We start from the raw sequence: 21,397 nt of genomic DNA on the forward strand, positions 1-21,397 counted from the left end.
CCAAGAAGGATGGGCAAGGTACTGGTTTTTGGCTCTTCAGAATGAGGATTTGGATACTCCTGTTTGCCTCAGTTAGGCTCCGGGATTGCAAGGCGGCCGTTTTGTTTGTATTCCTCAGAAATGAGGTTTCTCGTGCTTTTTTTGTTGCCTTTAATGTAGGGCTGTGAATTGCTGCTGCAGGTGAGCCCTAAATCAAAACCTGATGCAGCTGTAGTGCTGGTATGCGGTGGGGGCCAAGATTAGTTCCCCAAGCAAATGCAGCGTACAAAATTATTTTTAAGAACATAGGACTTCGGCTAGGCTTTGTCCTGAGGAAGAGAGGACAGGAGGTGAAATTCCCCCCGGCAGGTGAGCTCAGCAGAAATACATGCTGGGCTTTCAGTCAAGATGTGGGTGAAGATGAGATTTAAATCCCGTCCTGCAGTGCCCATGGTGGCTGGTAAAGCATCCTCCTTTCCCTGCTCTCAATGCCTGTTAAGACACTTGGGGACAGCGAGGGTGAGTGTGGGGGAGGGCACTTGCCATTCCCTTTGGGAACATGTGGCGCTTGCTGAGCGATAGCTGCTGAGAGACAAAAGCATTAAAAATTTATTTTAATTGCATTTTGCTACATTTGTGTGCTTGATGATAGCTGGTAGTACTTGTTTCAGAATACTTTAACTGTATGATTATTTTCCCCATCACATCAGCTTTTGGAAAAGTACTTTAGGCTAATGTTTTTCATCGGTGGAATTTAAATTTTGCTTAGGGTATGCTGCAGGATTTTTTTCCCCTCCAGCATTGTAGAAAAGTATTCACGTCTTTATATTGTAATATATAGGCAGGCAGGAAGCAGCTTAACTTCAGCTTCTCTGGGCAGGACTCCACTGAAAGATGTGGTGCCATGAGCATGTTGATTTTATTATTATCTTGTAACAACAGCCCGCTGTTGGGCTCCCTGATTTGCATTCTCAGCGGGATGGCAAGGTGAATAATTTAATTCCAGCAGCCTCCACCACGTGATGGTGCGAGGAGCCATTGGTGATGCCTCCCCTGCACCAACAGACTTTAGACGGGAATGGAAACTTACAGAAGTGATGCGAAATCGTCGCATCTCCTCCCTTAACCCTGGAGGAATCTCTCGGCGGAGTGATCGCTTCTTCCTTTGCTTTTCCAGGCGCTCCTCTGACGTGGAGTTTGGGGGGGGAGGGGGGGGGGGTAGTGTATGTGTGCGTGTGAGCCTGTGAGCAAGACGAGTGAGGGACTAGGAAGCAGGGAAAATGCACACCCAGCCACGGAGCTAGTGGGCTCAGGAACGGTGAGGAACCGGAGCAAAGCCGGGAGCCCGGTCACAGGCAGCGGGGAGTGGAAATTTACAGCAGCTTGTGAGCGCCTGTGCGTGTTCAAGCAACCCTTTCTGCTAACGCTTTTCCAGAGGTTGACAGTTGCTCGGCAGAAGAAGAGCAGGAGGCCAAATCGTAGGATCCCTTGTCACTGCCACGTGTCAGGAACTGGCAGGGGGGTAATAAAGTGGAATTAAATGGAAGATAACTGAAGGCGGCTGCTGGCGGCTGGGCTGCGGGGAGGCGGCAGAGCTGTCTTCAGCACCTGGCCATGGGGCTGCGCAGGGCTGCCTAGGAGCCCCCACCTTCTCCACAGTAAGTGTCAGCTGAGATGATGCCCTCCGAGTGACAGAAAGTTAAGTGATTTAATGAAACTTTTCTTTTTCCTGTTAGCACTGGCCTTTTTGTAATAAACTGCTTGCCTGCTTGTTCTCTCGGTAGTTCCGCTGTTTGCTTTTTATAGCTTTGTAAACTGTGTTACCAGAGTAGCTTTTTAAAGCAGGCAACCCTAAACAATGCTCCTCCTGTTACATAAGGCGCTGGCTCTGCGACCAAGCGCTCCGTGTCCGCGAAATATCTCTGGAAATGGCTTTATTTACAGTGTGGTTTCCAAAAATAAAATATCTGCAATATATCATTTCTCTCACTCCGCTCCGCTGACTGCCTGCAGCGGCTCTTGAGATGCAGAGGAATGAGAGCATGGCCACTTGCATAAGGCAGTGCGGAATGGTTAGGGATGAAGGGAGGATGAGTGTGTATGTGGTCTGTCACAAGAAACGGCGTATGTAAATTAACCATCTCATTATTTATAGTCAATAGGTCTTGTCAACCTGAAATGCTAATAGCAATGGGCTCTTCACAAGTCGTTATAAGGCAGTACTTTCATTGAGCTTAAGGGAAGTTGTTTTTCTGAGCAAAGAGTCTGTCTTGGACTAATGTTACTAGTAAAGTGAAATTACTGCTGTAGGAAATTATTTTAATGTGTTATGAAGATACTGAAGGTAACACAGCAGGCTTGCTAAGAACATGGTCAAGTGAATGCTGTGTAGGGAGGTAACCTTCAGTAATATTGAACAAAAAGCAAAAGTAGTATTCACCTTCCTCCCTAATGGGTCCTATTATATAGGGAGAAGTCCTGTTCCCTCTTGGCTGCTGCATATGTTCTTTAAATTTTATCACCAGTTTCCATTATTTCTACATGAAATGGAAATTTAACTTGGTTTCCCTTTTACTTAAGTAAATGGAAAGCTGTTAAGGGCTGTTCTGTTAGAATTGTGTGTACTTCAGAGACGTTAGTTAAGAGACCTCTTTCTGTATGACTGAGTTCATGGGAGTTTTGCTGTAGACTACAGTTGGGAATGGAATTGAATTCTTAATCTTTTAGATTTGACAGACCTCCATGGTGCCAAATGGAAATACGGATCCCAAATATTCTTAACTCATCAATCCTGCGAATTTGGTGGCTGTAAAACTGCTCAGTTCTTATCTTTCTAGTTTTATTCAACATGAAGGAATAACCTACTACTTACAGCTAGTTCATTAGCATGGGTGGGACAGCCTGTGTAATCCTGTGGTACAGAGGTGATTGGTGCCGGTGTGAATATGGTGCTGCAGGACGCCGCTTCTGCATGGGTTTCAAATCTGAATGTTACCTGGCATTGCAGTTTGCAAATGCTGTTTTGTAATAAATATTTTCTAATAATAATAGTAGATGTGGTAGCAGAGGACTTGCTGCAATAAAAGGACACTAGGCAGCGAAGTCAAACATTCAAAGAGTTTAATTCTGGCATTTATCTGTGTCAGTGTAGTGTGTTCTCTGTACTCAAGATACTTTCATTAAGTTTGTATCATCACACAATTTATACCCCCTTTCTCATCATCACTGCCTCATTCTGGGTTTGGTTGGTGAACACCCGAGATGTAGCATCAGCAGCCCCATCTCTCTGTCCTCCTGCCATCCCCTTCTTCCCCTCATGTGCTGGTACAGCTGTTTGTAAGCCTGTGGGATTGGAAACCCCTGTGACCTTTTTTCTCCCCGACTGGGCTATTTTTTGTTAACCTGGGTCAGTTACCTGACATAGCTCACCACATAGCCCTGCAAACAGCTGTACCACTCCAACAGAGGCTGTAGGGTTGTGAATAATGTGGAGCAGGGTGTCACTGTCACGGAACAAAACATTTATCAAACTGTTGCCTCAGTGACCAGATCGCTATTCGGTGTTTCATTTTATACCCTGTGTTTGCTGAGAGGCTGTGTAGGCTTTTTGTTTTTTACTGAATGGGCATTCAAGCACTCAGTTAAAAAGAGAATTATTAATTTCTTTTGAGTGCTTCCATAGAGTTACACCACAGCACTTGAGTGAACTATCACCGTAAATGCCTTCAGTTTCATGACAGTATTGAACAACTGTGTGATATTACTATTCTCATTCTGTAGAGGTGATCAGATTAAGGGCAAAGCTGCCTCCTTATTTTCCATGTCTGATCTTCAGGATGGTTGCCATCTGTTAAAAAAGAATTATGTTTGTGGTGATAAGTAGGCATTACTGCAATATTTTATGTGTTCAGGTGAAGTTTCAGCCATATCCACCTTCATTCCAGGTAATGCAACAAGTAGCCAACAGCAAGGCTTATGAGTAAATTCTTGAGTTTTTTGAATAATTTTGTTGCCAAGCAGAGATGGCATTCATTCACCCTAACCATAATGCTGTCCTCTGTTCTGTTAGTCTTGTCTCATTTGCAATGTACCTTCCAAAATACGCAACTTGTGAATTTGCAGAAAAGTTACTTGTTGTGTAGCCCTGATTCCTTCTGCCTATCAAATGAAACGAGGGTTGTGAGGGGACTGCGTGGGCGAGAATGGATTGGGCTGCTCTGAGTAATCATCACACATGGGGGCTTCCATCCCCTCGTCTGAGTTCATGACTCTGTAATTGCAACAACTTTCCCAAGTATGGCAGGAGGGAGAATGGAGAGATAATAAAATGTCTCTTCTATTGTGTAGGGACTGAATTAGGTAAAATTATGAATAAAGTTTGCTAATTCAGGCCCCAGATATATGGGTCTTGGGCACACTGATTTGAATGAAGGTCTCTTCCATTCAAGAAGCTCTCACCCAGTATGAGGTATTGAAATGTTTTGATTCCAATTAATAAGTCGATGAAGGTTTGGAACTAAGACAATACGGTTGTCTGATACTTGAAGGGAAGGCTTTTTTTCCGCTCATTTATTTTTGAAAACCAAATGACTTGTCCAGAGGAACTTCTGTGAAGAGCGCATGGGTGGGCTCAGGTGCTCTCTCCCATTCCTGCCTTCCTGGGCAGGGGGTGTTTGTTACCCAGCTGCTCAACTGAGTCACTTCATAGTGGGATGGGCCAGTGAGTGGAGTCGTGTTGTGGTCTGTGTTTTTCCTTCATCATGCTTACAAGCTCAGTCGTGCTGTAATCTTTTGAGAAAGTGTATGATTAAGAGCAAATGAACTGGGGAGAGTGCCTATAAACAGAACTAGATCTCTTACTGTACTTTGTAGCTGTATTAAAGAGCTCAAGTTGCAAAGTTGCACTGTTTCTTTTTATTGCATCCCCTTTATGAGCAGATAAACTGGCAGAAGAGATACTTTGAAGACTGATAAAGCGTAGGCTTTGGTGTCAAATGGTCTAGGTTTCATTTCTGACAGAGCCACTGATCTTTTTTTTTTTTTTTTTTTTTTTTTTTTTTGTGGCCTTGGGTGAGTCTTCTAATCTTTCTGTGCTTTATTCTCCCTTTGCAGAGGGGGCAGAGTAATAGCAGGTATGAAGGTTTTTGGAAGTGTGTTTTCCATCTTGGTTAAATGTTTGCAGAGCTGGAGGCCCTTGAGGGAAGGCACATCCTGAGTATGAAGGGATGTTACATTAACTTTGACAGGCTACTGAATACCCTAAAACTCATGTCTTGTAAACATCATCCACCTCTGGATTCAACTCACTGCTGTAGTCTGTGTGATACATATTTTTTCTTTTTTTTCTGACTGAAACAGAAACAGCCAAACATTTAGAAAGTGATGCTTTAAAATTGCCTTTTTGTGTTTCTGTCACTTACCTAAAATAAAATCACTGCCATTTTTTTTATTCCTGATGAACACAGTATTATATTCCCTGAAAGTATTTTTGTAAAAGTAGGGCTCAGTAAATGTTCTGGACTCTCCAGCTCTGGCAGCTGAAATGTCCTGTCTGTACTGATGGCAACAGTGGGCTTTGGAAACCACCATTGCTCCTGCAGCACTGTCAGGGCATTTTCCCCACAATGGGGGGAGGCAGCCTCCGAGGCCAGGAGAGTCAGTCCGGTGAGATACAGCTGTTTCTTTCCTTGGTCTCGTAAGCTCCTCACAAGAGCACTGCTGAAATAACATCACCACAACTAAATGCTTCAGAACTTGGCTGGTCCCCCATTACGAATTCAGGAGTGTCCACAATGCATTTCTGCTGTTATAAAAATGTATGTTGAATAACCATTAGGTGGAAAAAGTTGTCCTAAAAAGTAGGAAAGAAAGGGGCTCATTCAGCCCTGTTCCTTGCTGCCAGACAGCACTGTCAAAAATTTATGAACAGCTGCTTTGTAGTGCGTCTGGTAGAGTAGGTCATTTCAAAACCTCAGTGCTCCAATGGTTAGGAACCTTTACATTTTCAGCTTAAGTTTATTCATTGGCAGTTTACAGCCATTTGCTTCTGCATAAATAAAATGTTATTCTTATTTGATCTGAAATAACTTCTTCGGCTTCCCTGTATTTTTATTCTAAGCTTCCCAAGGCAAGCACTATTAGCCTCCTGGACATGCTGGTCTTCTGTTTTTCTGGCCAGCTGAGGGCCCTTCTTTGCACCCACTCTAATCTCTGTTGATTTTACTTGACTGCATGTGTTCAGGATTGTGTACCATGTTCCATTTGAAGGTCCATCAAGACATTTTTGTACAAAGACATGAATACTTTTGTAGTTCTACTGGCAATTACTTTCCTAATTCATCACAGGTTTGTGTCTGTCTCTCCTGTCTGTAAAATATGGGTGTAGTCATCAGGTGTCTTGTCATTTCTCATGGTAAGTCGTCAGCTTGAAGCAGGTATTCATAGAATCTTAGACTGGTTTGGGTTGGAAGGGACTTTTAAAGGTCATCTAGTCCAACCCCCCTGCCGTGGGCAAGGACATCTTGTACTAGATGAGGTTGCTCAGAGCCCCGTCCAACCTGACCTTGAATGTTTCCAGGGATGGGGCATCTGCAAACTCTGTCTCTTCTGCCATTTAACATTATCTGATACTTTATACTTTTACATTTTATCCCATTTTTGTTATCTCAGTGCTTGAGGCAATCCAGTTCCTCAGGTAATGATTTTCCAGTCCTCTTCTGTGTTGATAATATCTTCCTATTTTGAGTCATCACAATTTTTGGGTAGACTCTTAATTCCTATGCCTCTGTAAATACAATCCTGTCCTCAGATTGCTTTTATCTTCTTAGGCAATCAATCTCCCTTTACATGATAATTTTCCTTCAACTGGTTTATTTTCTACTATATTCAGTTTAGTGTATTTCCATGCTAGATGCATGGGTTCTACTGCGTTTTCTCTGTCTGAAAATAAAGGATTGTAGTAGGAGCTACCTTTGGTAAGCCTGTGTTTCTACCTTTTCAGCTGTCATTTATCTTTGTATTTCAGTTATTTTTAGACTGGTTTCTTAAGAAAACGAAGCTTAAGTGGTCACACTGTCCACCTGTCATTCTACTTTTCTTCTCATGGTAACTTTCGAACTTACTGGCCAATTTCAAGCAACCTTGACAGAGAGCTAGATGCCTGGAAAATACGGAGTTTAAAAAAAAAAAAAGACTGAAAATGAGTGATGAAAGAAATAGGGAATTTAAACCAAATGAGTACCTCTACTGAAGAGAAGACCTTCCAAGCAAAGCTGGGAGAGCAGGGAGCTGATACAAGGAGGAGGACAGGGCAGAAATGCCCAGCTGTAGCAAGCTTTCTTTGGTGCTGGAGAACCCAGTCATGAGGAGCAAAGCTGGAGGAGAGGAGTCCTTGTTTTGCCATGTGCTCTGTGGAATAGCCAGCCGTAAGATAAAGGAGTACAACTCCCAAAGCTCAGTAAACTGACTTACCCGTTTGCTGAATAGCACATACTTCATAGAAGATTCTTGCATGAAGTAACCTGCAGCTAGCAGTATGTATTTTCTGGAGTTATGGATCTTGTTTTGCCAGATGCTGATGGGTTGAAAACTGTGTCCTGAAAAGGGGTAAATCCAAAAATGTGCTTTGATGCACATCTGAGGCTGTTCCCCTTTTTCTCTCTATCTCCCTCCTCTTTGCATGCAGCAGGTGCTTTGCTTTGTATGCAAGACTCATAAATGAAATGAAGCAGAGACTTTCTGTGTTCACTGGAGGGATGAACTAAACATTCTCTTGGGTCCCTTCCTGCCCTGTTCTCTGTGATTCTCCTGTTGTGATTAGGGTACTGCCGGGATATGAAGTGAACAGAAATGTATTTTGTCACTGAGCAGTGCTGTGGTGACTTGTTGGTGAGACTGTAACTATACAGTGGAAAAGTGCTAGCCTGGTTGTTGGAGGTTTATGTGTTATTTAAATACAGACTCCATACTCTAGACAGCTATGTAACTTACTTTTTGGGAGAAGAATGTGTTTATAATTTATAGTCAACATTTCAGTTAGAAATGTGGGCTTCATTTTTTAAAAGTCTCAGAACCTCCAGCTCATGAGTACTTCCATTTAAAAATCAAATTCTCTCTCCCTTTGCTTTTCCTTGTGTGGAGACTTCTAAAAGGGGAAGATAAAGGCATGGCTTCAGCAATCTGAAAAAATCTGCCCTGCCTTGGATAAAAATACTTCTTGTCTGAAATGCAACACGTCTGTTAAGCTCCTGCTCTCAGACTCTTTCTCTCTTGCATCTTTACATACTCATGCCATGTCTTCACAGATAATAAACCCATGCAGAATCAGGTCCTTTTCAAAGTGTGTTATGAATTATTAATCTACTAATAGCAACATGTCCAAGCTTACAGGGTGCTTGGCGCTTCCTAGCAGCATTTAAACAAATTTATTGTATAATACTGCCATCCCAGTCTTTTCTGGTGCTTGTAAGTAGCTGAGTGTGCCCAAATGAGGGAGTTGTTAGTATACCCAATCTTCAGTCTTGCACATTGTCAGGTTGAGGTGTGAATCTGCTCCGTTGCTAGCTGGATGGTGCTGTCAAAGCTTGCAGTTGCGAGCTCCATGGGAGCAGGACTCTGCGGTTGAGAGCTCAGCCAAGGAGTGAAGGTTACGTAGCCAAAACTGCAGAAATAAAAATGAGTTTGAACTGAACCATGGGAAGCTTGAGAATGGAAGTCCGGAAGTGGTGAACTTTCAGACGCTGAACATGAAAATATTCCCATAGAACTGACATAGCGACAAATGCGAAGCTATATACAAATTCGCCTATTCTGGACACAATAAAGGAACTTTTGATTTAAATAAGGCATTTAGAAATATTTTCTGTGTGTCATAGAAACTGTTCTTGTAAAGATAATCTGCAAAAATATTTTGAATTGTTTTTAATAGACATTAGGACAGAGTCTGTGTATATTTATGATTATTATTATTTTAAAGGATTCCTCTGTGGTTTGAATTTTGTACTTGGCTGTTTTATATGGTTGCTATTTAAAGTTGTAATAGAATGTATATCTAATCTGGGTATTAATTCCATAGGATATTTAGGGATTAGTAACACATTGATGTATGGCACAATGCGGTCATACTTCCTGATGGATTCTGCAGCATGTCAGTAGTAATGACAATGCAGGAGAAGGACCACTGGATCTTCTTGTTTATACTGTGTGTATTGTGCTTGTTTAATTCTCTCCTTTAAAACCTCTTGTATAAAGCTATTTTTTTTTTTTTTAGTTGTAATAGTTGAAGAAGAATAAGATTGGAGTGGTTTGTGTATGTATTTTTTTTCACAGCTGATCTTGCAAATGTGTGGGGAGGGAATGGTGATGGTTGTCTTTTGTTGTGGAAAGGGATGAAAGTTTGAGGTTATTTATGCCTTTTTTTTTTTCTTTTTTTTTTTACCTCTTTTTTCTTATCATACAAACTGGAATGCCTTCCAGAATGGTGCTATGGTCCCCCTGGAAAGTGGTACTGCCTTAACCAGAGCATATTCCCATCTGTAGTCTGTCTGTTGACTTCAGTAGGTCTTTGTATCAGATCCTCAGCAAAAACAATGGCAATTTTCAACTTAATACTATGTAGGATCAGAAACTAAGCTACTTGGTTTCTTTCATGTATAAATACAGTGATGGCGGTATTTGCCTTTCTGACCATACAGAGGAAGAATGTTTTAAATTAAACAAACAAATCCATTTTCATTAAAAAGTTCAGTCTTTCTTTTAAATGTCATGAAAACATTTGTGTCCCTATTTGGGCCTGATCCTCTGTTCCTTATTTAATTCAGGCAATGTTTTACACAAGTGAGATCTGACCCACAGATTCTTGAAGTCAGTCAAACTCAGGGGATAGCATGTACTGCTTCCTCTTGAGAAGCTTTAGTCTGAAAAGGAAAAGCAGCTGAAGAAGAAGGAGCGATGGCAGAGAAGCTGGGGCCTTATCTTGCGATGCTCTAAACAAAGGACACTTCTGGTATGCTGGTGTCTACAGTTATGTGCATCATGATGAAGCCAGTGAAGTTTGGCAGAAACCCCTGTCAGAAATCCAGTGGAGCCTGCCAGATACACGGTGTCTGAAAATGTTGGACATAGGCGTAGACTTGCTGGAGTATTGACTTGTAGGTCAGGGGCTTTAGGAAGAATCCAGCTCCTGCGCAGGTGCTAGTAGTTGCTTTCCATGTGCTGATGGTGGCTTGTGAATCCTGGATGAACTTATAATAACTGTACATGAGAACTTTTACTGCTGTACGGAGCAGCTGAAGCAAAATATAATGCCTGAGGCATAACCTTTTCTTGTTCATAACATCTTTGTGTGTTTTTATTGCATTTTCATATAAACCTTAAAAGCTATTTTTGTTTCTTGTTTGATTTAAGGCAGTCCTCCTCTATCCTGAAGGAAGAAATCCAGGTGAAGAAAAACCATGCCTTTGTTTAGTAAATCACACAAAAATCCTGCTGAGATTGTGAAAATTCTGAAAGAAAACATGGCCATATTGGAAAAACAAGAAAAAAAGACAGACAAGGTATGAGGTAATGTTGTAGAAGACCAGTAACATTTTTATTCTGGGGAAAGAGTAGAATAAAGGGAATAAAATTGTATTTACTCACTGCTCTGATTCTGCAAGCGCTTGCACATGTAAGTAGCTTTGTGTTTGAATGGTTCTGCTGAAATAGGGGGGCTTTTGCAGGAGAAGTGGGGGTCAAACAGAAAATGTTGAGAACCAGGAGCCTCAACCAAAACGAGGGGTGATCCACTGTTTCAAATAGTAATGCTATTTGCATATAATGCTCCCAAGCAAACGAAATGGCTTGGGAGGCTGTTTAAAAGGCTCTTATATAGTTAATTGTTTTAGCAGACTACCAAATGAGACTGACAATGTGTAGATACATACAGAGCAAAACTTAACTTCTGATGATCAGAACATTGTTTGCACAAAACAGCAAACCTGTCTGTATTCAAATGTATATAAAAGAAATCTCAGTGTATCGATCCTTTACAGTTTTCTGGGTGCTAGTGCTTCCTAAATGAGCTGTGCTACTCGTGTTCCAATTATAGTGCTATGTTTTTGCTAATACTGTTGCTCTTCTCTAACTTTGTGACACAGACCTGAGTTACTTTTGCCACTTTTCCAGTGACCAGTGGAAGCGATGCACCCCAGCATACAAAATGCTCCCAATTAGAATTTGTGCTTACATAAAATTATTTTTTTTTTTCCTCTGAGACACTGGCCCCCTATATTATTACTGTAGTAGAAGTATATGATTTTAATTAACAAACTAATTTTAGGTTAAACCTGAGTGTCAGTGGAAACAGAAATAGCTGATAAGTCACATCAACACAGTTTTCAGGCAGCTGATGGTTTGCCTGTGCATGTTGGGCTTCCCCTACCTTGTACAGGAGCCTGTATTAAAACAAACCCAACCCAGAAGGTAGGCATGGAGCCATTGTGCCCTTAGTGAAATCCTCTTGAAACATTTTGGTTCAAAGCAAGTAGGTCAGAGTGTGTTAATTATGTAAGATCAGTCACACGGATTTCAGGGAGGCCTCTGGTATTTGATGTCTCATGCTGAAATACCTTCAGTTAACTGAAAAACACTGAGAGAATTTGACTCTGAACTAAAACTTAAAATAAGTAACAAAATAAACCAACAGAATCTGCCCTCCCCTGCTGAATTCATTCTTCAGAGTCTGATTAAAGAAGGCATTCAGAGCAGAAGTTCTAGGCTTGGGTTTCTTTGCAGTTTGCTTTGCAGCATGCTTCCTCTGGGTTGTGGTTTGGAGGATTTTGGCTTTGAGCTGATTTGTTTATTTGGGTGTCCGTAACAGAGGAGGAGAAATTCAGACTTCTTAGAAAATCAAGAACTTAATGTAAATTTTTTATAGAAGCCAGAACAGCTGGTGTTCATTTTCCTCACAAAGCAAAAGATACAGGACCATTCCCTCAGCATGTTCGGATGGAAACAGCTCGCAATTTTAATGGTGACGCTTATTTTACAGGAGGCGGTTGGTTTTCAGTATTTTCTGCCGTACTTTATTGCTATAGGATGGAGGCTGTTCCTGGGGTGAATGTGGGTGACTGGGGGAGAGGAGGGAGGGAGGACAAGGCGGTCACTTGAGCAGCAATGTGGAAAGTGAAGAAAGCAGCCTTTTTTTTGTCAGTATTTACACATACACTTTACGTGGTGTGTTGACTCAGGACTTTGCGCTGCAATGTAGGGGAAGCACATAGGGCCTTTGTCCCTTCAGAAGGGAAGATGCGAGGCTACTCAGTGATGCTGCCTTTCATCTAAAGGGTTGTACTGAGCTGTCCTGAAATAAATACCTATTAAAGAAATAGCTGGATTCATTCTCCTGAGTTTAGGGAAGTAGATGTAAGGAATATCTTCAATACTGTGACAACAATAAACTTTAAAAAATGGCAAGAAAAATAACTCTTGCAAAAATCTCATCCCATCTCTTACTATCCATACTGGTTTGTGGGCTTAGTAAAAGCATTTTCAAGTGTTTGCATTTTGAATTGGAGAAGAAAAGACGATGGGGAGACTTTCAGAGGCACACGGGTTTTTAAGAATTACTCACTTAGTAATACTACTGAATAATGTCTTGGTTTTTTTCTGAGTATGATCAGAGAAATTTAACTGAAAACAGAAGCAAAGAAAAACAAAGCGCAGTGCTGTAAACCTGGTGAGGTTTTTAAATTTACCTCTGATTTAATTTCCAAAATGCGGTGAAATGTGTCAGACTTTCATAAAAGGGCCCAGAGGTCCGACTCCTGCAAGAGCCAGAGACCCTGGGTATCCCAGAGCTGGTTTTTGGACCCTGTGGACCTGTGAACACAGATGTTTGGGAGTCAGGGCTCTCTGGTTTTTCAGGTTTCTGGCTTCTTGGCTGCTGCAAGAACTGGAGGGGCACGGTTGTGCCTCACCATAAACCTGAGGTTCCCAGGTCTTCTAGGATGTGACTCCTTACCATCCCTGATTTTGCTGCATGCAGAATAGCTTCCAACTAGGACTGGCCTCAGATTCTTAAACAAGATTTATCCTGTGACAATTGAACTGTTATTGTAGCACAGCCAATGTGGTATGTGGGCTGAGACAGCTAAAAGCTGCTAGTACAGCCAGAATTGGCAGAGAAGTGTGGCAAAACCTAAATTAACTGCAGGGCTAGCAGAGAACCTCCTTGTTTCCTTTCCCAGTTGAGAAATTTTAAGTATGAGATGAAGATGCCCTGGGCAGCTGCGGGGGTGTGAGGTCAGACAGGGAGAGGCTTGACGCTTCTAGTACAACTTTGTGCAGCTTTCAGCAGGAACCATCTGTGCCTCTGAGGGGCTGTTTTAAAATAATACAGAAATGATGGTTCCTACCAAGCTATGCAGTATACATGTAGAGGGAATTTTTCAGCAGATCAATTAAGACTTTATGAGTGATGGGAAGAGGGGAGAGGAAACAACTTGATAGATAAGATGCAGAGAAGCCACTTGTAAGTAAAGAGGCAATTGTACATCTTTTCTGAGTCACGTTTTCATATACACACATAATATATAGAAGTTTGCACCCTTTCTTAATATGCTTTTTGTTAGTCTTAGAATAGGACCCATTCAGACTTTGACTGAACTCAACTGACTGCACTAGCATCTGTCGTCTTAGATAAGGATTGAATTTGACCCAGTTCCTCCATGTGTCTTTTTTTCTTTAAACTATTAATGTGTGTAGTGTTGCCATAATGCTTTTTAAACACACTCAATGGAAAAACAGGATAAGTTTGAATGTTTGGTTCTTATTGTATGGGTGGATTTTTTTGTTTGTTTGATTGTATGAATATATATGTGGGCTTAAAGTTTTGCCATTTTCTCAGCTACATTCTGATGGTTAATAGACCACAGAGAAGTGTCACCACTTGTGGCTCCTCTTCCTCTCAAGTGCTGTTCCTAATACCTTATTCTTATTTTTTTTAAAAAAAACCCCTTCTGTTTTAAAGAAGGTATTTCAGCACTGACAAACCTAGTGTAGCAACTGGGAGATTAAGTAGGCTTAATCAGAGCTGGAGAAGTGGACTAAAGCCTTCTTTATCAACCATCCTCCTCTCTTCCAACATCTGAAATAAAAAAGGCGTGCTTGTGGCACATAAAATTGCTGACATCCTGTTTGGGCTCTGATATGGTGAAGAACAATTAATTACATTTTATTACAGAATTCTATAAATGCCACAAAAAGTTAATCTCAGTCATGTAGAACCAAACTGTGCTTGGATTTAATGAGAAATACCCATTCTGGCATTAACTAGAAAAGCAGGGGAGTATTTTAATACCTAGGAAATGAAGACTTTAGAGCTTAGACTCTCTTCCTTCTTTCCTGTAGCGTTTGGAGGATGCACATAAGTAGGGAGCAAGAGAGGAGAGATCCTTATATCAAGTGGACGTATCTGTTGAACCTGAGGAGGAACAGTCAGCATGTGACACACTGGTCATACTGCTCCATTTATTACTGATTCGCTGCCATGGCTTTTGCTGATGGGTGTTGTAAAAGAACATTAATAGAAAGGATACCTGACCCATCTCACAAAAAATGGAGGTGACATCCCAACTTCTCAAAGTCTCGTATTCGGCCGCTGAGTCTGGTTAGCACAAAACAGTGCAGGTGGCATCCAGTGTGTCACTGAAGGGTGTCACCGAAGGATGTCCTTGAACACATCACCCTCTCGCTGCTAACTGAACACCTTTGCTTGCGGCACCAGTGACTCAGTGCCATCTGCAGTGCCTACAGGTTTGGTAACATTTTCTGAATCCACCCTGCAGCAAAAGCATTCAGACTGTCACAGGTTTTTAATTTAGTACAACAAACGGATCTGGGGATGTTTGAAACTTGGCCTCATCTTTGCACTTGACCTAGATGGGCTGAAAGATTTGCAGTTTCAGGTGTAGCTGGTCCAAGACTTGGGTTTGTTGCAGAAGATGAAGCCAAGTGAATTAGAGCAGGTTCAGGACACTGTGCTGTGTGTTTTCCTAGCAAGCAGAACTGTGGGTGCAGCACCTTTAGTCAGTGTTCAGAAACAGCGAAGCTAGACTTAAAATAACCTGAGTGTCTAGCTTCTGCCCTTTCACTTAAATATATCTAAGGAGATGGCTTGTTTGGGTAGGTCACTGTAATCTGTCCTCTGTTTCACTGCCAGGTACTGTAACAAATTTGGTACTGTTCAGAAGGATCAGGAGAGCAGCATTTTATCAAGGCTACAGTTAAAAGACTTTAAGATTTCTGGAACAAATATTAGTATCAATAGATCCTGCTTTTTTTTACATAGCAACGAGGCCGTTATCAGCTCCTGTCCACCTTGCTCACTCATAGCGGTGATAAAGCGGTGAACTGGTGTGTGAGGTGAGGTGCTTGCAGAGGATGTGATGTACATTTGCATGGAAGGATGGTTGCGTGATTACTGTGAACATGAATACCCATGGGTGTGATTCTGCAGCTGCCAAAGGCAGTTGCAAAATTGCCTTTGACTTCGTTGCTACACACTGAAATGGAGGGAATGAGATAAGAAGGGCCTGGCACCCCTTCCTTCTACCTCTGCACGCCATGGGGTTTTGTGGAGTGTTTAATGTTTCGGCTTCCCCGTTCTGCTAAGGCCTCTTATTGCCCTAGAGATGGGAGAAACTCCAGACGCTGTCAGGTGCTGGTGCCAAGAGTTTAAAACCTGTGTCTTCTGATTGCTTTTTAATTATTATTTTTAAGGACCTTACAACTTTTAGTTCTGTCTTAAGTGCAGGATTAAGTGGGAAAGGATTTTATGTTCAGATGGGGCAAACTTGTCTCTTGCATTTAATCATCTGTCTATTTAAAAGGTGTTTCCCTGTTGTGTCTGCTTGACCAAATTGTCTTTGCCAGCTTGCTTGAGTACTAGGCCATAATATTTTGCTAAATGACAGAGTTCATGCCTCCTGATCCAAAACGTCCACAAATTGTTCCTATATATACATTCATCATGAAATTGAATCACGAATAAGTCAGCTGGGATGATCCTGAAGCTACACAGACGTTGAATTCGGATTCTGCTAATGGCTGTTCTTGGGACTCCTTGCAGTTGCATGTAGAGTGAGTTGCGTTGGTGCTGTTCTTTTAGGAGAAAAAATGGTTTGAATCACACAGAGTATTTTAAACAAGATAAAGCCAAAGCAAGGAGCTTTATGCTTTTGGTTGTGATACATAGTATGGAGTACTGGCAGTTCACTGACTCAGACGTCGGAGTATTTAACATCACGCTGGCAGGCATCTGTGTGTATTGCTGTCTGCTGCTGTGCAAGACAGCAACAGTTTAGAAAGAGATTTTTGCCCTGGAAATACGCTAGGTACACAAACAAAAGCTGTATGATCCAAATCACCATATTCTTAAGAACAATTGAGGATTTCCTGATTGCTATGCGGATGCCAGATGTCAGGCATCCTATATTTTTCTTAGGTATGTTTGGTATCTGAGTTTGGATAGGTGGAAAAAGTTCATGCAATCTGTTTTTTTCTTCACTGTTATGGTTGGTCATAAATGTTATATTAAGTCCCTGGATGAATAAAAGAAAGAATACACCCTTCTGACCCGTTATGTATGTACCTATGTATGAAACCTCTAACCTGTTGGTGAAACAGGTAAAATAGAGACAACCCACTGAAACCTTTGAAAAGCTGCAGTTCACGTGTAGGAGCTCAGACTGTTGATGATTCAAGGCCTGATACTTTTCCCCTTATGGTTTTTGTAATCTCCCTTGGAGGCTAGTAAAAAGAGATGCGATGGATCTACATTGCATAACAGGACATCCCTCTTTCTCTCTCTCTTTGACAAGCATAATAGGTCTGGATCACAAGCAGTTAATAGGCACTTTTAAGATAAGTGTGAAATTGCTGTAAGTAGCTAAGGAGAGGGGAACGCAGCATTAGTAAGTAGAGAGGTAGTTTTTATTAAGCCACTTGGAACAGCTAGAAATGTAATTTGCTGAAGCTGGGCAGTCTTGGTAAATTATCTCTGTGCTGTGCTATCAGTTTTTTTAAAAAAACTGCCTGTATGAAGTTTTGATCTCTGAAGCAGCAGATCTGCTTTGTTTGTTTTGCTATATCATGCACAGGCAGTGTTGCAAAAAAACCAACAGCTTTGAGTATGGAAAGTCCCAACCCATGTAATTATGGAAATAAACATTCAGCTTTCTGTGTGAACAACAGATAAGACCTTTGTTTTAGCCTTCTGTGCTACTCTTTAATATCTCCCTGGAAGATTTTAGAAGAACAGAAAAAAATTAAGACTTGGAAGATTTCTTTGTAATCCCTTAATGAAAAAACGAAGACATTCCTTATGGAACTGTCTTGCATAGTTGTGAAATACAGAGAAAAATTAACTGTTTTGCAGCATTTCTTAATGCTAAATTACTGCCCTAAGAACACTGTCATGCACTTTGGCCTTCCTTTAAATATCAGTCAAAAATAAAAATAGATAAAACTTAAAATTGTCTTCTAGACCTGGCAAAGCAAGTTCTGAAGAACCCAGTATTAGTGCTGTGGGAAAAGAATATCAACATTGCTGTATGGTGATATTTCAGTATAGGCATAGTAATGTTGTCTGTTCTGTAATAAGACTAGACCTTTGCATCAAAATCGGCTGGTCTCCATGTGTGTGTTAGACTGCGGAGAGGAGAGTCTTGAGGTCTTTCAGGGAAGATTTTTTTCATCCAGACTTTCAAGGAAGAGCTTCTTCGTAAGCTCCTTTGTGTTAAGATCCTGTTAAGTCAAGAATGACAAGACTTTGTTTGATCTACAAGGAAAATAAGCTTGAGACAAGTATCTTCGACTCAATCTGCTGGTAGGTTTGGAAAGACACATCTATGCTGAAAAAAAATCAACTTTATAAGCTGGAGAAGTTGAACACATTTATAATTTAACTTAGAGAAGTTATATTGTCTTATCTACATTGTCAGTTTTCCAGCTCCGAGGCTATTGTTGATCATCTAGTCCAGTAGAGTTAGCAGAGTAATCCCAGGTTTGTTGGATTTCAACATCTACACAAAATACTGTATTTCAGAATGGACACAGCAACTCTTGTGGGTTGCTGGTCACTATAAACTATGCTCTGTGGATAAAGAGTTATTTCTTGTAGAGAAGAAATAGCCAACGTTGCACAAACTGCCTTTCATTGCGCAGGGGGGTGTGGCTGTGCTCACCTTCCCTCCCTTACACACCTATTGCACATCAACCTTCTAGCTCATTTGAGACTTACCCATGTACCCACCCTGAATTTTAGTGTTCTAATTGTATCTTCCCAAGTTTGGATGTTTTGGAGGTCAAGATCCTGATGTCTGTGTGGTGACAGCAACACAAACACTACATTAATGTGTGTGCTGGGGATCAGCTTGCATCTTGTGCTTTGTTGTCCCTGTCTGCAAACTTTAACTGTCCAAAATTCAACATATCCCACTTTTAACATTTGTATGTAATATGTGTAACACCCCCACACACCCCCCAGCTTTTCCCCCTTCTTCTAAATATAATGGCTTAAATGCAGTCATGGTGTAAAGGACTCGAACTGTGAGAGTAAAAGGAAAATCTGCTGGAAATAAGATTGTGCTTAATTGCAAGAATGAGGTAGATGGCTTAAAGTGCTTAGATATTTCATAAAACCTTTTCTTTTGCTCTATAACTTCTGCTGAAGTGACAGTTGCAGCACTTTGCTATTGTTGCTGTTGCCAATGATGGAAAATACATAGATTTACAGAAGTCATAGTTTTTATTACAGAGCTCATAGACTTTGAGTTTCTAGCAAATCTCTCTCTCTCTCTTCTTCTTTTTTTTTTCCCCCACTGAAATTCTGTTTGTGGCATCGTTGGGCGGAAGGGTGTCCTGCTGAGGTTTTGATGGGGTTTTTTGCTAGTTTTCCTAAAGAGGCTCAGGACCAGTCTGGCTTCTGACAAGCTGTTCTGTAGCTATGTTTCTGTCATCTTGTATTTTCCATGTATTTGAGTGAATGTATTTGCTTTGTTGTTTATTTTGGATGCATCTTAGGTCTTTGGATCTTGGAATGTCTTTTCCCCCGTGTCCCCCCCCCGCCCTGTGTCTTGAGCAAGTTTCCATCCCAGAAACAGTGCTTATGTACTTAGGGTATTATTCTAAAAATGCTGTAAGGTTAAGTGGAAATGTCAAAGTGGAGGCTAGAATTGGTGTTAATTTAAGAATATGTGTTCAGGATTATGGTTTTCCTCCAGATAGATTATGAGGGATAGGCACTGAAAAGCCGCCTTAGATTTGACTGGGAATAGCTTTTGGTGGCAGGTTGAATGTCAAACCACAGAGTATCCAGAGGATATGAAGGGGGGAGGAGGTTGAGCACGAAAGGTAAATTGCGTGTAGAAAAGCAGAGATGATGAGCGGATGGCATGGCAGATGATTAGAGAAATACAGCTGTGGTCCCTAAGTGTGCCCATCAACACTGCGGTGTTCCGTAGTTTTATTTTTTCCTGCAGTGCTTTACTTTTTGGCCTCCTTTTGGAGAATTAAACCTAAAGCGGAGTCTTGCAGAGATTTTTCTACATATCAGAAAGGAGTACTTATACTTGAAAGGAAAGGTATTAATTCTTTTTTAACCCACAGAATACCAGAGATATTCGCACCCTGCCCAGCAGAATGGGTGAAAAGCCAAAAATATATGGGTTTTTCCTTTGATATGAAAATATTTTCACAGCTCTTATAAAGATTTAGAGCTTTAGTTTCCAAGATAGCACCCCTGTTGTTAATCCCATCTGTACTCTGTGGGATATCTCTAGTGACATACCACTAACATTTGAGGTAAAAATAGGCTCTTCTGCTGGCGATGGTAAGAAACAAGACTTCTGCTGTGGTTAAAGTTATCACATAGTCATATTCATTTACATGCTGCTCATGCTGACCTAACTCAACCAGCAGAAAACTGGGATTAGATACAGACAGACTGGGGGAGAACATTTCTTTGTCGTGCAAAATCAATGCTTGAATCTTCAAGGTAGATGCAACATGAAAGTGGCCTTTTATTGGGTTTGTAGGATTTTAATGGCTTTTTAGGATTTCTAGGCTTTTTCTAGTTTTTTTTAATTCACTACTGTGAATAAAATCGGTGATGTAAATCAGTATTGGAAGTGTTGGGAGATCAGCAGCAATTGAGAGATACCTCTCTGAAGCAGTTATTTTATGCAGATTGATGGGTGGTATTTGAGAACATGACATTTTTTCTTTCGGTTTCTGAGAGAGAGAGATTGAAATTACTGATTGAGCTTTGAACATCCGTTAATGTCCAGTTAGCTTTTACAAAAGAATCTTGGGTTTTCTCTGCGTGTCGTGATTGCTCCCCTGCTCTGCTAAGCTAATGAAGGGCTGATTTCAAGTAAAGGTTTTGCGCTATAGATGTGAAATGCTGTCCTATCTTCAACATCTTTAACCATCCTCAGCTTTGCTTTCAAACCTGTCCCTTATTTCCTTCCCACTCCCTGCCAAAAAATCAAACCAGACTTGCTGTGGGTCATGCATGTATTAAACGTACCCCGACCCAGAAGAAACCATTGCCTCCACAGCCCCATGGCTGGAGCAGATGGCGTTTAAAGCATGCACAAACATGGGAAAAAATATCACCTTTGCTCCACAGAGTCTTCATTTATACAAAGTGGAGCAAACCTGGGAGGAGAGTGTGAGCCAGAGCTGCTATGCTGTGACCAGCGGTTGTTTCCCTTGGGAACTGGGACGTTATCGTTCACGTCTGATTTAAACCTGCTGAATGCCACAGATGCTAGGCTGTTACGTGTTTATACATGTTTCTCTTTCATTTTCCTGTTGTAAGATTTCTGGTCAAGATACTTCATCAGGTAATCCCTGATTTGTCCTCTACATTTGGTATTTGAAGCATTGCACAGACACACTAATGTATAAGCTAGGTGGGAGCAAAAGCTGAAGGACTAATTTTAGTTTGCTTGGTGGCAGATGTGGAGCCTTACTATAGCAAATTGTTTAATTTAATTAATTTCCCAACCTGAGACTGGAGTGCCTGTGTTCTCAGTAGGCAAATCCTTTGCGGAAGATGCTGGCTCAAACCGCACATGATGAGGAGACTTAGGTGGTGGCAATGCAAAGCCAGCAGGGTGTCCTGGTTTTGGCGGGGATAGAGTTAATTTTCTTCCTAGTAGCTGGTATAGTGCTGCATTTTGGATTTAGGATGAGAATAATGTTGGTAACACACTGATGTTTCAGTTGTTGCTAAGCAGTGCTTGTACTAGGTCAGGGAATTTTCAGCTTCTCACCTCACCCCACCCCACCAGTGAGCATGCTGGGGGGCACAAGAAGCTGGGAGGGGACACAGCCAGGACAGCTGGCCCCAGCTGACCCCAGGGCTATTCCA

The 21,397-nt window shown here is 41.4% G+C and overlaps 1 protein-coding gene across 7 annotated transcripts in view; it reads left to right on the forward strand.

Annotated features, from left to right (window-relative positions):
• Positions 1-21,397, forward strand: part of CAB39L (calcium binding protein 39 like) — a 68,123-nt gene that overhangs the window by 19,254 nt on the left and 27,472 nt on the right. For 3 of the 7 annotated variants that reach the window (XM_056329030.1, XM_056329027.1, XM_056329028.1), the window contains one exon: positions 10,384-10,532. In XM_056329030.1, coding sequence (XP_056185005.1) covers positions 10,431-10,532 — 102 coding nt within the window. In that variant the 5' untranslated portion in view covers positions 10,384-10,430. Of the gene's footprint in view, positions 1-1,185; positions 1,638-9,157; positions 9,179-9,247; positions 9,287-10,383; positions 10,540-21,397 lie in introns of those variants that run through there. The other 4 variants (XM_056329026.1, XM_056329025.1, XM_056329029.1 and 1 more) reach the window with 4 other exon arrangements.

Source organism: Falco biarmicus, chromosome 2 (genome assembly GCF_023638135.1).
Source record: "Falco biarmicus isolate bFalBia1 chromosome 2, bFalBia1.pri, whole genome shotgun sequence".
Taxonomy (NCBI): Eukaryota; Metazoa; Chordata; class Aves; order Falconiformes; family Falconidae; genus Falco; species Falco biarmicus.